Source organism: Pyricularia grisea (genome assembly GCF_004355905.1).
Source record: "Pyricularia grisea strain NI907 chromosome Unknown Pyricularia_grisea_NI907_Scaffold_2, whole genome shotgun sequence".
Taxonomy (NCBI): Eukaryota; Fungi; Ascomycota; class Sordariomycetes; order Magnaporthales; family Pyriculariaceae; genus Pyricularia; species Pyricularia grisea.
This window is the reverse complement of record NW_022156717.1, coordinates 2,915,562-2,931,528: the sequence shown is the minus strand read 5'-3', so window position 1 is coordinate 2,931,528 and position 15,967 is coordinate 2,915,562. Positions and strand designations below refer to the sequence as shown.

The window sequence follows — 15,967 nt, the reverse complement described above, 5'->3', positions numbered from 1 at the left end:
ATTTAAAAACCAATTCGTTAAAAACGTATTAGTAAAAATTCCGAAAAAATTACTGTATAAATACCCGCCGGGAACCTATTTTAAAATTAATAAACCGTTATACGGGTTAATTAAATTAAAATTATATTGGTTTAATATTTATTAGCGTTATTATAAAAAATAATTAAATTATATAACGTTTAAATACGATATTTGCCTTTTAATTACGAAAAACGGCTCGTTTGGGCTAATAAGCCTACAAATAAACGATACGTTAAATTTGGGAAATTCCGAATTTATTACGTACGAAAAAATAAAATTTTAAAAAATAAGGCTGTTAATAAAACCGCAGAAAATATTGCAGGCGGGAAACGTTAAAAATTTTAACGGTTGTAAAATAATATTGCGAAACGGCGATATATTAATATAATAAAAAGGATAAATAAATCGTTTGGAATTAATAAATTTGCAGATATTAAATTGTAACCAGCAATACGTGGCCCAGCGGGTTAAAAACGTTTATATTTCGATTACCTGCCAGTTTAAAACTACATTCGATTTTTTAATGGCCGCGCAGGTAATTAACCCGTTAAATATAAAAATCGAAACGTTTAACAAACGATTATAATAATAAATTGAAAATTAGCAAAAAAAGTTAAAATATATTCCGTTATTTATAAAAATAACGAAATTATACGTATTCGTAAACGGATTATTCGCCAATTTAAAGGATTTAAATTTACAAATAGGTTACGTAATTTTATATAGTAACGAAATTAGCTATAAAAACGAAAATAATTTCGAAATATAGGGTAATATTATATACTGGTTTTTTACCAAATATAAACGCGTAATACGTAACGTTTTAATTAACGAAATTTACGGTATAACAAACGGGTTAATATAGGTTTTATATTAATACGTACGTTTCGAATAATTTGTAAACGTAACGATCTACCGTTTTTAAATTTCGTAATTTGTACAAATTCCAAATTATTGTACGATTATTTAATGTAATTTGGAATTATTATAGAAAAAAGATTAATAATCGATATTATGGCGATTAGGTAGTTGTACGAGGGACGTAAAATTTAAAAAATCCGATAAATTAATGGATTAAATAATTTTACAAACGTTATAACGAAAAAATGCCCAAATAACGCGTTAAAAGATTTAATATTAACGAATAAATTACGGATACGTATAAAGGATTGGGTATAACGTAATTAATAAAAAAATGCAAAAAAGGGTTATAATATAGGGTATAATATAAATAGGGTATAACGTACGGATTAATATTTACCCTTTAAAAGGGATACGAAAAATAACGATTTTTTAACCCCCGAAGGGGATTCGTAGGGAATAATTAATAAATTAAAACAAAATTTTTACGAACCGTAAAACGGTCCGTTTGGCTTTTTCTTTTTTTTTTTCGGCCGATATAACCGTTACGGCCACGTTATTACCTTTTTTTTCTTTTTTCCAAATTTTTAATATTTTTTTAACGACGGGGCGTTATTTGGTAATCGCCTAAAATATACGTTAACGTTAAATAAAAAAAAAACGGTGAATATTATAATTTACAATTTTATCGTTTTTAGCGATAATCGTCAAAAAACGGACGGTAGGGGGATGGGCGAAAACGGGAATTTTTTCGCAAAAATATCCGGAAACGTATTTATAATACCGTTTAAAAAACGGGTTCGTTTCGCGGTAAACCGCGAAATTACCGGAATTTTATTTGCCCGCGAAAATAAAACGTAAACAACCTAAATAAAATTTTGGCCGGATTACGCCGACGGCGGGGCGGGGGCGGGGGGCGGTAATAATAAAAAAACGTATTATATATAAATTATTAATTTTAAACGATTAAACGAAAAATAAACGGAAAAAGGAAATACGTATATTTATTTTTGGTTTTAATAATCCGATTAACGGACGTAACGGTAATAAATTTTTTATTTTTACGAATACCGGTAAAAATAATAACGGTAACGGTAACGGGGGTAGCGGTAAAGACGGGGGTAGCGGCGGCGGTAACGGTAAACGTAAAGGCCCGAGGGCGGTCCGAAGGTAAAGGGTACCGGATAGGGCCGGTAGGCGTAAAATTATTAGCGGCGCGTGTTAACAGGAGCCGATTTTATAAGGCTACCCTGTACCCAAAATAAATAAATAAACAAAATAAATAAATAAAACGCATACACGCACAAAACTTTAAATATTACGTCTTTTTTACAATAAAGTAAATAAGACAAATAAGTAATATAGCTTAGTGGTATAATTCATATAATAATAAATACAATAATAATATAAAGTGCATGAGTTCGATTCCCAGTATTGTCACATTTTCTTACAAGTGCTATAAGTGCAATAAGTGCAATAAGTGATCCAGGTGAACGGTTTAAGCCGGCCCTGCGTGGCCAGAATCGGTTACGTGGTTCTACCCCGCACTTCCGGCAATCCGGATCGAAGAGATCATGCCATGGAATCGGTACACGTATCCAATTCCAATATTCTACAAAAACAACGAACACAACAACAATCAATTGTGCAATCAATTATACAAAACAATAAAAATTTTTACTATCCGTTAGCAGACGGTTATTTGCCATTCTACGGTTTAATTATCCCTACAAGTGATCTCCAACCTTAAAACCTTAAAGCTACCTCGTAACCTCCTTTAGAACGCGAACCGCCAAACCAGAAAATAATAATCCAATTATTTTTTAATTTATATTAGCGACGATATATTTATTAAATAATCGTTAAAAATAGATGGCCTATTTACGATAAATTTAATAAAACGTAAATCGGAAAATTAAAACGAAAAAATTACGAATTAAAAAAAAACGGTTTATTTATAAACGGATTAAAAAAAAATCGATAATTATTATAATATAAAATTCCTATTAAATTTTCGTATTGTGGTTGGTTATTTATAATAAATTAAACGTTTACGTAAATAATGGATTATTTTATTATTGTTAAAAAAAATAATAAAATCCCCCCTATTTATTAGGGAACGGTTGGAATAAAATATTCGTTTGCAACGTTAAAAGATTTTACGATTTTTTAAACGCGTTATTTTTTTTTGTTTATTTATTAATAATTATTTACGGGTTTAGGGGGTGCGTATATTTGCAATTAATATAAAAAATAGCCTGTATTTGTTCGCGGGCAAATATACGTGTGGGTAAATTACGTGTGGTAACACGTGATTTTAGAATACGTAGTAGAGATTTTAACGGATTTTTGCAGGATTGTAGATAGTTACAGAACGAGAGAGAGAGCATGTATAAAAATACCGTTTATTTGTTATATTGTTTTTACCGATCGCAGCGATTACTCTATTCCTATCAACAAATATCACAATTTAAATCCGGAGGCTTGTGGGATCCACACACATCTAAACATGGCGGTACCAAAAAAAAAAAAAAAAAAAGAAAAAGAATAAAAAAGCATTAATATAAACAGGCTTCAAGCTGGGTTTGTCTATCGGCTGCCATGCCAAACGCTCAGAAAAACGCACCGTCCGGCAGGGTGTTGGGATCGGTCGGGCGAGGTGGCCGCTGTGGGGGCTGCGCCGGGCCCGTTGGCCGCTTGGCCGGCGTCTGCGGTGCATTCCCCTCGGCCCCGGGGAGCGGAGTCACCGGCAGCGGCTTTTTGCTCGGGATGCTCAGCGGCTTCGGTATCAGCGGGTTCGTCTGGGCCGTGCCCTCCATCGGCGGGAGTGTGATCGAGCTCTTTGGCGACGGCGGCATCGGCAGTGCCTTGTTGAGGTCCGGCTTTGCGGTCGGTGTTCGCTGCAGCGTGGAAGGTCCTGCCGTCTGCTGCTGCTTGGGCTGCGATGGGGTCACGGGTGCCGTTGCCGCACGCTGCAGCGGTGCAATCGCATTTGATGATGATGATGGTGGTGGTGATTTCGGGGGCGCAGTCACCTTTTGCTTGCCTGCTGCCTTGCTTGAACCACCCGTCCTTTTGTGCAAAGCGGCCAAGCCTTCTGGTTCTTGGTTGTCGAGACCGTCCGCCCCGTCTTGCCGTGCCTCAATGGCCAGCACCGACGCGTCCAGCGAGCCAAGTCCGTCCCCGATTCCTGCTTCGGCGTATCCAAGCCCACGTTCCGCACCGAAGGTGGGAAGTGCCGCCGCATACGGCAGCAGCGGGAGGAGAATGAGAAGCTGCTTAAGCTGGATCATGATTGCCAGTTTCAAGGAAGGCGTGAGGGCTGAAGGGCAAAAGGGATGTTATAAGGAGTTGTGCTATTGGATGGCTTTTTTGGTAGATGATGTAGTCAGATAATGCAGAGCTGTGTGAAGTGGCTGGTGTGGGTTTATACTGATTGGCGATAAGTAGATATGTAAGTGCGGTTATTGTTTGTCTTTGTAGCTTTGTTCTGTGCTGGTGATGTCCTGTTTGTTTGCTTTCCTGTCCATCTTTCTGCGAGTCCCTTCTGGACTTTAAGTAGATATCAGTCTCCATAGAAGAGCGTCTGGATGAGTTCTGCCTAGCTGCCATCACAGTAAAATTTGTCTTTGGAGCAAAGGAAGCCTGCCTTGAGTGTGGTAACGATCGCATCAAAAGCCGGAAGCTCGGACTTGGAGACAAAATCATGATTATCGTGGGTCGACAGTACCATTAAACAGAGACAAGAAAAACAAGAGAAAATGCACCAAGCCACACCTCCGAAAAAAAAAAAAAAAAAAAAGTCGTCAGCCGCAGTTGGTGCCTGGATGGTCGACAGAAATATCACCCTTCTAGGGAACCGAAGCTTATCAAAGTCCAACCCGAGCTGGGCCATGGCATCTTGACGACCAGCCGTATTACCAAGACGAAGCCAAGATGCCGCATTAAACAGTTAGATAAATCTTGTCATCACATGACAGCAAACGCTGAATCAGCGTTAGAAACAGGATATAAAAGCTTCCACGCTCTTTTGGCTAGATAACGCTACTTGTCCGTACTACTTTTGCCCTCACTGGATTAATTAGGGGAAAGCGGACAGGATCCCGTATACTCCAGTGGGTATGGTCGTATGTGTGGGACAACATTGTGCTTTCTCATTATAGTAAAAGACTCTGCTTTGGTCCATATAATCACATTCTAATGCTTTGATTCTCTAAAGCAGATTTTTGTCGCCGAGCCTGAGCAGCAATATTTGCAGGCTGCTCATCCACCCTGTATCAGTTTTCTTCCTCATTGTCGCCCTCAAGCCAGATCTCGTGACCATTACCTTCACGAACCCACAGACAGGTGGCCGACAAGCCAAGAATGGCAACTCCGCTTAGAAACCACCACGCGGTAGCCACAATACCCTTCTCAAGACCAATACCAAAAATTAGCGCGCCCAGAGCAGGCCCCAGGGTACGCGCAGCCGAGCTTGCCGTCTGGCCAATTCCATGGACTGTGCCAAGGACGCTCGGGTGTGGTGAACAATTGTTGATAAGTATCGTTTGTGCGGGAAGCGCAAAGGTCCTTCCCAGAACATGCAACCCTATGATTGCCGTGATAGCCACCCAAATCGCCGGGCCTGTCTTTGTGTGCGAGCCTGGAGAGTTGTCCGCGCTTGGAATGAGGCTGAGAAAAGGAACGGTGAAGTAAACAACCGGGAAACAGGTGAGAAATATCCGTAGTGAGGTGGTCGTTCCGAGCCTGGCTGAAAGTTTTGGATACACCAAGAGCTGGAGGAGGATCCCAATGGTTCCAAGTATAGACATTGCAGGGCCCACTTGCTGAGATGAAAAACCAATACCGCCGGTAAAAATGAAAGGCAATCGCCGAGGTAGGCTGCCGGGTGGTGTTGGCAGAGAGGGATCGAAAGCTGGTGTCGAGAGGAAGACCGGCCAGAGAGAGTTGAAAGTTCCCATGTGGAATGCAAGCAGGAAATGAGCCATTAGGGTAACAACTACGTTGCGCGTAAAGATACGACCGAAAGGCAGGCGCTGCGTGTATCTCGGGCGTCTTGGGGGCTCCGGCTGTTGGGCTGCCAGATTAGAATCATCTAGCGATGATCGCCGGCTCTCAATCAGAGTCGCACTCGACGATTCAGGGTCCGTGTCGTTGAACTCGGCTTCGTCTGGGCTGGATGCAATTCTCTCGTAACCAGCCTTTCCGCATCTTGAGAATAAGCCTAAGGAGGTAAAGAACCCAGAGATCTTTTTCCTTATCTCAAGACCCAAGTCTCTTTTATCCAGACGACTATCCAAAGTCTACAAAAAATAGCATCGTGAGTCAGTACCAGGCTAGACCATTTATCTCATTCAAAGGCCGTAAGGAAGGGTTTTTGCCAAAGGACCATAGTAGTAACATACCTCTTCTAGGAAGAGCCAAGTGAATGTGATGCCGCAAAACAAGATGCAAGCAGAGAATAAATTAGGCGCTGCGTATGGGAAGTTGACAAATAGGGGAACCTTGCCGAATACATTTGGGTAGCTTCCAGCCAGGTCTGACAGAATGCCGCCAATGCTTGGCCCTACAGTCACGCCTATATTGAAAGTCATGGGGAGCAAAAGAAAGGCCCGCGACTGATATCTGCGCAGCAAGCAAAGGAAGTCAGTAAAGGCATATGATGGGAGAATTTCCGTGGCGTTGCTCATACTTTTTCTCCCGAACGGTTTCGCTGATCCTAGATTTCGAGGAGAGAATTAGCACATAAGTCCAGTTGTTGATACTAAGAAAATAAGAGATGGATTGGCGGATAAGCACAGCATCCACATAGGAGATCCAGCTACCTACATGGTTCTCAAAACGCCGACGTTACCATTCGTGATACCCCCCACTATCCGGCAGATTAGCGCCATGGTAAAGGTCGTGGAAAAAGCATAGCCAACGGTCGACAAGACTAATAACAGATGGAGGGGTTTCGGTCAGCTTCTGATAATCCTGAAGTTTTCGTGTGTTACACGGAGGTGGGCAATATATACAGGTTCCGCAAAGGCCGCAAAGAATGACCCTCTTGCGCCCAAAAGCACTCGAATCGGCGATGCGGCCCCAGGCCATGGCCGTGAGAAACTGTGCGCCCGTGAAGCTGCTCTGCAGTAGACCTGCCTTCCAGGCAATTTGGGCAGCTGTCTGCGTCGGGTCGAACCATTTCACTTGGTAGAATAGGTAGGCCTGAAAGATTCTCCGCAAGTCAGTGTCTGTGGATTCTCTTCTCGTTTGGCGCAGGCTGGTCTTTGTTCTCTTTTCATACGTACATTGAGGGAGGTCTGCGTCAAAGGCTCCGCCAGCCTAGCAAGAACTATCACGGCAAGCTGGTTCTTCCTTGGCAAGTCTTTCCACCCAACGGGTCCATTGCCGCCTGATACAGTCGTCTTCTTAGGCGCAACCTGTTCATTCACGGCCACAGGATCGGGACCGTTCATTGTAGAAAACTAATTTGAAGGTTTTTCTGGACCGATCAAAAATAACGAGGGAAAAAATTCACCACTATGGTCCGTTGGAAACGTTAACGAAGGGAGGCTGGGAGGACGGTTTTCCTCACATTCAGGCGGGACGGTTGAGGGCCCAAGGACTAAAGGCAAGCAAATTAAGCCTCGAAAAAAAAGAAGGAAGAAAAAGAATGTTGCTATTTCAATGATGTGCGATAAGCGATTGAACGTGACGATGACAGCTATCCGATGCAGGTTTACTGCATGCAGCAAGCAGCCTTGCAATAGTCCCAGGTTTGGGTGGCTGGTACTCGGCGGCTGGAACCGGAGATATCAAAAACAGGCCGAGGACCAAGATGGCGACTTGAACCCGCTATGTTGACAGACTCTGAGTCTCTTTCCTTGCCTTTATTTTTTCCTTCCTTCCAAAGAGTGGAACAATCCTCACCTTTGTCGTCCTTTTCAAACAGTAGAATCTTTGGGGAAGAAGTTTGCAGGCATTTCATTCGATTTGCGAGCGTACCTGCTCAAATCGTCATAAAAAAATCGAAAAGTGGAATCCGTTCAGAAGCTGTGTCAGCATTTAGGGAAGGTGCGCCACTGACTTGCTACAGGGTTTCATCCTGGTTTTCTTGAGACCAAAAGTGTACCGACTCGTCCGCGGACCTCTGAAGAATTGTTGCAGCTACAGATTTACCGCTGCACCCGATGCACTTGCTGTCACCACCTATGCTAGACTAAGGTAGTCAAAATTCATTAGGGCTGCTCTAGTTGGTGCTGGCGCCTCTCATGTACCTAAGGTAAGGTATATTATAGAATTTCGACTAAATGTCTCATTCAGGCTGACGATATTCAGACGCAGGGCACGTGATGGATGAGACTCTGATTTGACATACAAGTATGCGATCAACACCGAGCTCATTCAATGTTGCCCGGTAGGTACCGGTAGTTGATTGAATTGAGCCGCGTTCGCCCATCTCAGGGGTGACCCCTGCCTCCGTAGGACATTTCTCTGGGTTCGTCGCGGATCCGAACGCCCGCGTCCAAGTGGTTGTGTAGCTACCTTGAGTAAGGTACCCAGGTAGGTGTATGGGTATCTATCTATCAGATACCTAGCCTGGGACATATAAGCTTCCTGCTGTTGCACTTTGGTAAAGCAATTTTGTCATGACTGCCTATCTACCTAAGGTAGGTAGGAAAGAACCTTGACACGCGATTATCAGTATCGTTCAATCGTTGGTTTTGACCAACAACGCAGCACGATCATAAAATTATGGCAGCTAGAAAAAGACATGGAGCAAAAAGTTTGTTTGCCATTGACATCATTCCCTGTACAGATAGACGGGATGGCTCAAACTGGTCTAAACCTTGATATCAGACCAGGGCCATTCTTCTCTCATGGCCAACCAATGCCGGACTATCCAATTATATAAGCTAGCGGCCATACCATCCGCCAGCACGCCAGCAGGCAGTTGCACTGACTGGGTTGGTAGCTGTGGAATATACAGTTGAGCTGCCGCAATGTAGGGTTCATTGTGTCAGCAACGTTCAATAATGAGACATAAAACAAATACTTAGACGATAACATACCCCACATAGACTGTTCCTGTCACCGTCGTAGTAACATATGCGATTTTCGTCTCTGTGATGACTGACGGGGTTCCCCGGGTGATTGTTACTGTAGCCCCGGGCTTGTTGCTGTTACAAGCGGTCAACGGAGGAGGCGTGCTGTGTCATATGTTTGTCAGCTTTATACTCTGTTTCATCTGCAGATACACTGGGAAAATTCCACTGACATTGTTTGAGTGGATATCTTTAAGGCGATCTCGGTGGTTGTCGGTGTTGGCAGAGTTGTGATACTAGTGTAAGTGACCGTGGATGTTGTCTGAGTGACAGTGACCGTGGTAGCGGCAATCGCAGCCATTGCTTGGAGACCTGGTTTTTCTATTCGAATTTAGTTACGCGTCAGTGTCAAAACTTTGAAACATTGAAACCGTTTCTTTTATGTCAGGTTCAATGGCAGAACGCACTAGTTGGCCAGTGGCACTTTGCAGTTGTGACAAGCGTCGTGGTAAGTGCCTTTGTCACTGGGCCGGCTGTCGACGTCCTGACAATGATCGACTGTGTCGTCACTGTTCGTGTCGGAGGGTAGATAGTCACTGTCTGAGTTTGGCCAATGTTGCAATCGCGTGTGGTGGTTTTAGGCGGCAGGACCAGCGTTTGGGTCTGGATGATTGTGCTCACGACGGCTTTGGTAGAAGAAACCTCATCGGTCAGCCATTGGACGTTGTTATTTGAAGGACACAGTCATGAATAGACCATAGTAAAAGCCAATTTAGCTTACTGATTGCCCGAGGAGTACTAGTGATGCCAACAATAACGGTTGGGGTAGCCTTTTAACCAGTTCCGTCAGTAATGGACAGCTTTTCGAAGCGCTAGAAAGGACTAGAAGCCCCACATACAGTGACGGTTGTAGTTGCGAGAGGCCCAACTTTGAGATTGATGGTACGCTGCGTGGAGATCTGGCTTCCAGTCAAAACAAGCTTCCATTGCCCTGTCCTCATGGCTGAGAACGGGATGTAGCATAGAGAAGTGACCTGGACACCTGAGTTTCCAATCTCGATAGCAGAACATGCATACTGGTTGTTGTCGGGATCGACCAGCACGGGGCTTATGGATTCACGTGAACATCCTTTGTTACCGGTCAGTCAAGTAGGTCACATCGCTCATGCTCACTGGTTTCGCCATACCTTGAAACTGAGAGACGAAGCTGAAGTATTCATTTGATGATGAGTCTATGTAATAAGAGCCACCATTGCTGTAGTCGACCCCGTAGGATGTGCAGCTTTGCGCAACGGCTCCTATGCAAAGCCATAGGGATGCCGTAAGGAGGAAGTGGAGTCTCAGGATAGCCATGTTGAATATAATTGCAGGGGTATGTTTCTCTGTTGGAACACCACTCGTATATCGTGTTGTCTAGGAGTACCGAGGGGCTTGCTTCTTAAACTTATGTATCGTACCGCTCTTGGTAGTTGCTAAACTCCGAAAACACAGCCGAGCATAGAGACCGCTGGCGTGAGTCGACTTATATTGCTTCTATGACATCTCTTCCGACCATAAATTGCTATATAGAACATATTAGTCTTGGATGCGACGTGGCTACTATAATCTTGTTTAAACATATAGTCATCTCAAGCTCTTGGACAGGATTATGTCTTGTAGCAACGCAATACAACAATGACGCATATTGCCCTGGATTCAGCCTGAGGTGGCCAACTTGTCTACTGCACTTTGAAAGATGGACCTGTCAACTTGCACTGGATGTTAAGATCATCTGGCTATCTCGTTCCATATTTCTTCAAAGCTTGGAACTGTAAGCAACCAGCTTCAACCAGACTTAGCATGTAAGGCCACTTCCACTTCCTTGATACAACAAGGGCACATATGCGTTATGAACAAAAGACTCGACCGTTTCCTCGTGGGAGAGCTGTGTGGTTCTGCTTCCTGGTAACGCAGAATACTACCCAAGCTTCTTTACGATAAATTGATTTGGAGCTCCAGATTAGCTCACTTTAGAGGAGATAGAAGTAGTCACCGGATCCAGCGCATGAAGAGCTGCAGTATTGGGATAAGATTGCAACTTACACCCGAAATAGTATCACTCGGCAGATTATGACTGATCAATACCATTTTAATTTCTACCTCTTGCTACTATGTAAGAGATCAAATGAGGTTGGACAAAAGAAATGAAAACACCTAAAAGTTCGGCAATATAGGACATAGACCTCATTCTATACTGTTTGGACTCAAGCGCAAATAAACTTGGCATATCCCAAGCCTTGTGCTGCCTGCTTGCAACTCCGTGGATAACAAAATCATGATGGCATGAAAAAGTGGGCAACAAAAAACAACATGATGAGTTGTGGTCTAGTATAGCTGAAAAGTCCATGGGATAACAGTATTGGCCCCGCTGGATAAATGTAGCCGAACCCATCAAGATCTTACGATGATGAAGCTTTGTCTTTGGATTTACCCCGAGCCGGCTCGAACCTTGCCGGGATTTTATGATATTTGCCGAGGCTGAAAGCCGTTTGGTCAATTGCAGATACAAGACGGCACGTAATCTTAGATACAACCAATAGCGAGGGAAGAAGATCTAGACCTATTCAAAAATGCATGAGTTGAGGATGTTAGGGTCTCTTACGAATTTCTCCGATGTCGTTGTCATGAATGTGAACCTAGGGATTGGCTACGACTCGCTGGAGCCACGGGAAACAAACAAAAAAAATCAAGTATAAAAAGGCACAGCTTCTTTGATTCAAGAGAGAAGGCACGATCAATCGTATCAAATACCACTAGTTCGACCAAGTCTATCGTATGGAAGCAACCTGGTCTGATTTAGGCACCACAGTTCCATTCAACTTGCTAATTTAGCAACGTGTATCCCTGCCTATTATGCAGTCCTACACCAGCTTCCCAGCCGCTCTTGCAGGCTTTTATTGAGATTCTGGTCTTTCTACTGGCATTATGTCGTGCTCCCCACCAGCCAAATAAATTAACTGCACATAGCTACCTTGGGTTCATATGTGGACTTTCGTCCCGGTTCGTATTCAGATATTTACCCCGGCTCGCCTACGATATCCCATACTTTGTTCATGGGCCGCCGTGATCTATTTATATCACAAACGAGCTTCTAGATCTCGTCCGGCTTTCCATATCGATGAATTCAAGGCGACAATCCTCCGGTCCCGACCAACGATACTCTGAGCCCTGGACACCGCGCTCCTACTCGGATAGCTTGCAGTAGTGGACCTCATTTTCCAGTCGAACGTGGGGGAAGTCGTTTCTTTCCATCTTGGAGCCAAAATGCGAAAGATTTGAAGCTTTTCATCAAAAACTCTTTTATGCCCCAAGTGTGAGCTAAACACAAACCAGCTTATCACATAAGCCTGCTAAGTGACTCAAGAGAGAAGGGCTCATCCTTACTTGCAGTCATGCTACCAAGATTGCTGTCACTCGTCAGTAACTAAAAGTACAACTATGATCCTGATGCAGCCTGAGAGGCGCGTTTAGTCACCATTTTGGATAGTACATTGGCGGTGTGTATAGCTGGGCTAATCCGCGAATTTGAATGCAATAGACACACAAGTGGCTTAGGTAGCATGCCACCACACTATCGTTCATCTTGGTTTCCTGTTTCTTTTCTTTTCGGTCGCTAATCCCGCCGTTCCGCTTTGTCCTACCCATGAGCATCGTGGCAAGCCTGTCATCAGCCTCATCGTTGCCGTTGTTGTGCTACAAAATTATGCACCACTGGAATGGAAGCGTGTCCCAACATGGATGGCATTTTCCCTTCCACACTGCTGGGTGTGGCACAGATATGAGCTTATGGCCCGTCGCAACTAGATGGGCTTAATATCAGCAAGTAAGACGCAGCTTGGCATCGCGTATACCAGTTACACACCAGCCAGTCAAATTTCAGCCTCTCCCTCGTGAAGTTGAAAGAAAGATCCGTAAGAACGCCCCTACAGAGCCCGCCGCAGAAGATATCAAGGGTGGAGACAGCATGTTCCTTCCGAGCGGAATCTCATTCTGCCCGCCAGTAGTAGATATGATCTACTGGCCAAGCAACGCAAGAGAGACCACCTTCCATTTCGATCAGCATGGCTGCAAGACGCAGTGAGAAGCCGTCTCTTAGCCCAAATAAGAGTGTGTACGGTTGTTCAGCTCTCGGTAACCATGCCTGTGTGCATAAAGCCCGATATCGCCTGTCGTCGAGTGTGGCGGCAAACCCTTGCTAGCTTGACTTGAGACTGTCTGTCTGCAGCGTGAAGCGAAATCACAGGAAAATTGCATCGGGATAATCGAGGTGTTGGTTTTGCGACATACTGCAGCTTTCTCATCCACCAAAGGCCAGTGGTCTGCTGGCGGAAAGTGATATAAAAGGGAAAGTTTGGCACCACTAGAGGCACGCTGTCATATGCAGAGTAGGCTTCTCTCAGTTCCGATCTACCACGCAGCCCTTGTAAAGAACTTTTCAGTATGAATGTTCGAAAGACAATCTCAGGCATTGCCCTGGCTCTTATCTGGGCTAGCGCTGCCCAAGCGGATCCTATACCACTCCTAAAGCCAGAATCCATCGCCACAGCTGGCGTCCTTCAAGCTAGGCAAACTATCACCCCTGGTGGTTCTCCTTGTGGCGAACATGGCCCAACGAACCGCCGGTGTTGGAAGAACAACTGGAACATCAGCACAGATTATGAGGGCGTGATCCCGACGGGAACCACTCGGACAGTTAGTTTCTCTCTTGGACATCTTACCCCAAGTCCTTTCCCCTGCTGCTTGACGCAATGACCTTTTTTTCAAGCATTTCTGCTATGTTTTACTAACAATTCTACCGCACAGTTTGACTTATACATCACCAATGTAACCTCATATGCTGGGGCTGATGGTGTCGCCAAGCCGGTCATGCTGATTAATGGTGAGATGATCTGTTGATAAGGTGTAGCTTTTTGTCTCTCAGCAGTTTGACTGACCTATTCATATCACAGGGGCTTTCCCCGGTCCAGCCATACAATGCGGTGAGTACTTATGATTTCTAGAAGCTAGTCGAGAAAATGCCAGTAGTCTGACAGTGACTATCGGAAGATTGGGGTGATTGGCTGGAACTTCGCGTTCACAATCAGCTTCGAGACAATGGGTAAAAAGCTCTGATCTCCTGACCCTTGACACCTCTCAACTTCTGCTTTTGTTACTAACAGGATGGAAAAACAGTACCGGCATTCATTGGCATGGGATGCACCAGCTCAACAGTAACAATCAGGATGGCGCAAACGGAGTGACCGAGTGTCCTATTCCCCCAGGAAGTAGCCGAAGCTACACTTTCAGGGCCGTAAACTATGGCTCCAGCTGGTTTCACAGGTAAGCAGCTTGTCAGAAAACTTTGCCCCTTTCAACTTCGTTCCAATATCAAAATTGCAAAGCGATTTGATGCTCAAATCTACACCTCACTTCTTGCAGTCATTTTTCAACGCAATATGGCAATGGCATCGTGGGATCAGTCATCCTCCACGGACCTGCCAGTGCTGATTACGACGTTGACCTCGGACCATACATAATCACGGACTGGTATCACGAAACAGCAGACAGGTTGCAGCTTAGGGCGGAGACGGGCGGCCCTCCAGTAGCTAACAACATAGTCTTTAACGGCACAAACATCAACCCCAAAGGCAGTGGAGGCCGTTATAACCGCGTCAAGCTGACCAGGGGCAAGAAGCATCGACTGAGAATCATCAACACGTCTGTAGACGTCGGTTTCACTGTCTCGCTTGTTGGCCACAACTTTACGGTCATTGCTACTGACCTTGTCCCTGTCGAGCCTATCATCAAATCCCAGCTATTCCTCGGGGTCGGTCAGCGGTACGATGTGATAATCGAGGCAAACCAAGCTGTTGCGAATTACTGGTTCAACGCTACACTGGGAGGGGGTGGTCGCTGCGGTACTACCGACAATCCGTTCCCTGCATCTATTTTCGAGTATGAGGGAGCCCCCAGCAATGCTAATCCCACAAACCGTGGAACACCCATCACTGCCGACTGCCGTGATTCTACTGGCTTTGCGCCTGTGGTGAAGCGTGTAGCCCCGAGAGACCAGTTCGCCGCGCAATTCAAGGAGTTGCCCGTCGACGTGACGCAAGTCCTCACAACCCGCGGTACTGTTTTCCATTGGCTGGTTAACGGATCTGCCATTGACGTCGAGTGGGACAAGCCCATCCTCCAATACATTGCGGAGAAGAACACGTCCTGGCCGCGCTCTGCAAACGTCGTGAGCATGCCCAAACGCAACGTGTGGACTTTTTGGGTCATCAACAACCTCCGGGCCGGGCTTCCGCATCCTATCCACCTCCACGGGCACGACCTACTGCTGCTGGGAACAGGTGAGAGCGGCACTTTTGACGCGACACGGGACATTGGTTTACTCAACTTCAACAACCCTGTCCGGAGGGACGTGGCGATGCTGCCTGGCGGGTGGATGGTGCTTGGGTTTGAGACCAAGAACCCTGGTGCATGGCTGATGCACTGCCATATCGGCTGGCACGTCAGTCAGGGCCTCAGCGTTCAGTTCCTCGAGCTTCCGGATGAGATACCCAATGTTATGAAGCTTGACCAGGTACAGCCTACATGTGAAGCATGGAGGCGTTACTGGCCCACTGCTGTTTATCCGAAGTTGGACTCGGGTTTGAGGAGGTAAATCGGTCGTGTTGAAGAGATGTCTGCGGCCAGCTATCTTTTGTGACCCTGCGACGGCCAGGTTTGAAAAGTACATGAACGCTTAATTTCTTTCTAATTCCTCGTGTCGAAAGTGCTAAACTTGGTTTTCAAGAAGCCCGTCGCAAAATCTTGTTTCTACATATACGACGGAACATAACAATTAGTGATGCACCGAGTATTGGATTTTTGTAAGGTTGCTCCTTTCTATCAACAACATACTCGTGAGATGAAACTAAAGCACACCTGATGATGCCACTCAGATTCACACGTGCAAGGACCCTACTGCATGACGGGCAAAATATGAGGAGCTGAAAAGCAGTAGGAAAAAAACATGCAATACTTCTCGTCCC

General features: G+C 45.0%; 4 protein-coding genes across 4 annotated transcripts; 1 reads left to right on the top strand and 3 right to left on the bottom strand.

Moving 5' to 3' along the window:
- Positions 1-3,494: 3,494 nt before the first annotated feature.
- On the bottom strand, positions 3,495-4,175 carry PgNI_03452 (uncharacterized protein; the record flags this gene model as incomplete). The annotated part of the gene is made up of 1 exon (XM_031123507.1): positions 3,495-4,175. The coding sequence occupies one exon, from the start codon at positions 4,173-4,175 to the stop codon at positions 3,495-3,497; it is 681 nt and encodes a 226-aa protein (XP_030984020.1).
- A 764-nt stretch (positions 4,176-4,939) lies between these two features.
- On the bottom strand, positions 4,940-7,765 carry PgNI_03451 (uncharacterized protein). The gene is made up of 6 exons (XM_031123506.1): positions 7,173-7,765; positions 6,900-7,089; positions 6,712-6,817; positions 6,575-6,601; positions 6,288-6,507; positions 4,940-6,185 (listed from the first exon to the last, which is right to left on the bottom strand). The coding sequence occupies exons 1-6, from the start codon at positions 7,338-7,340 to the stop codon at positions 5,160-5,162; spliced, it is 1,737 nt and encodes a 578-aa protein (XP_030984017.1). The 5' UTR covers positions 7,341-7,765; the 3' UTR covers positions 4,940-5,159.
- A 790-nt stretch (positions 7,766-8,555) lies between these two features.
- PgNI_03450 (uncharacterized protein) lies at positions 8,556-10,340 on the bottom strand. Its single transcript, XM_031123505.1, has 7 exons — positions 10,097-10,340; positions 9,809-10,038; positions 9,691-9,739; positions 9,377-9,595; positions 9,143-9,290; positions 8,937-9,074; positions 8,556-8,859 (listed from the first exon to the last, which is right to left on the bottom strand). The coding sequence occupies exons 1-7, from the start codon at positions 10,260-10,262 to the stop codon at positions 8,781-8,783; spliced, it is 1,029 nt and encodes a 342-aa protein (XP_030984018.1). The 5' UTR covers positions 10,263-10,340; the 3' UTR covers positions 8,556-8,780.
- Positions 10,341-13,388: 3,048 nt separating this feature from the next.
- Positions 13,389-15,597, top strand: PgNI_03449 (uncharacterized protein; the record flags this gene model as incomplete). The annotated part of the gene is made up of 6 exons (XM_031123504.1): positions 13,389-13,640; positions 13,752-13,827; positions 13,898-13,927; positions 13,995-14,046; positions 14,121-14,267; positions 14,367-15,597. The coding sequence occupies 6 exons, from the start codon at positions 13,389-13,391 to the stop codon at positions 15,595-15,597; spliced, it is 1,788 nt and encodes a 595-aa protein (XP_030985205.1).
- Between the last annotated feature and the right edge of the window lie 370 nt (positions 15,598-15,967).

Bases quoted from the DNA above. Each gene is read 5' to 3' on its own strand.
- PgNI_03451 (XM_031123506.1), bottom strand. From the start codon at position 7,340: ATGAACGGTCCCGATCCTGTGGCCGTGAATGAACAGGTTGCGCCTAAG. The intron at 7,090-7,172 runs GTACGTATGAAA...AGAATCTTTCAG, and splicing joins TGACGCAGACCTCCCTCAAT to GCCTACCTATTCTACCAAGT. The intron at 6,186-6,287 runs GTATGTTACTAC...TATTTTTTGTAG, and splicing joins CTTGGCTCTTCCTAGAAGAG to ACTTTGGATAGTCGTCTGGA.
- PgNI_03450 (XM_031123505.1), bottom strand. From the start codon at position 10,262: ATGGCTATCCTGAGACTCCACTTCCTCCTTACGGCATCCCTATGGCTT. The intron at 10,039-10,096 runs GTATGGCGAAAC...CCGGTAACAAAG, and splicing joins CTTCGTCTCTCAGTTTCAAG to GATGTTCACGTGAATCCATA. The intron at 8,860-8,936 runs GTATGTTATCGT...ACATTGCGGCAG, and splicing joins ACAGGAACAGTCTATGTGGG to CTCAACTGTATATTCCACAG.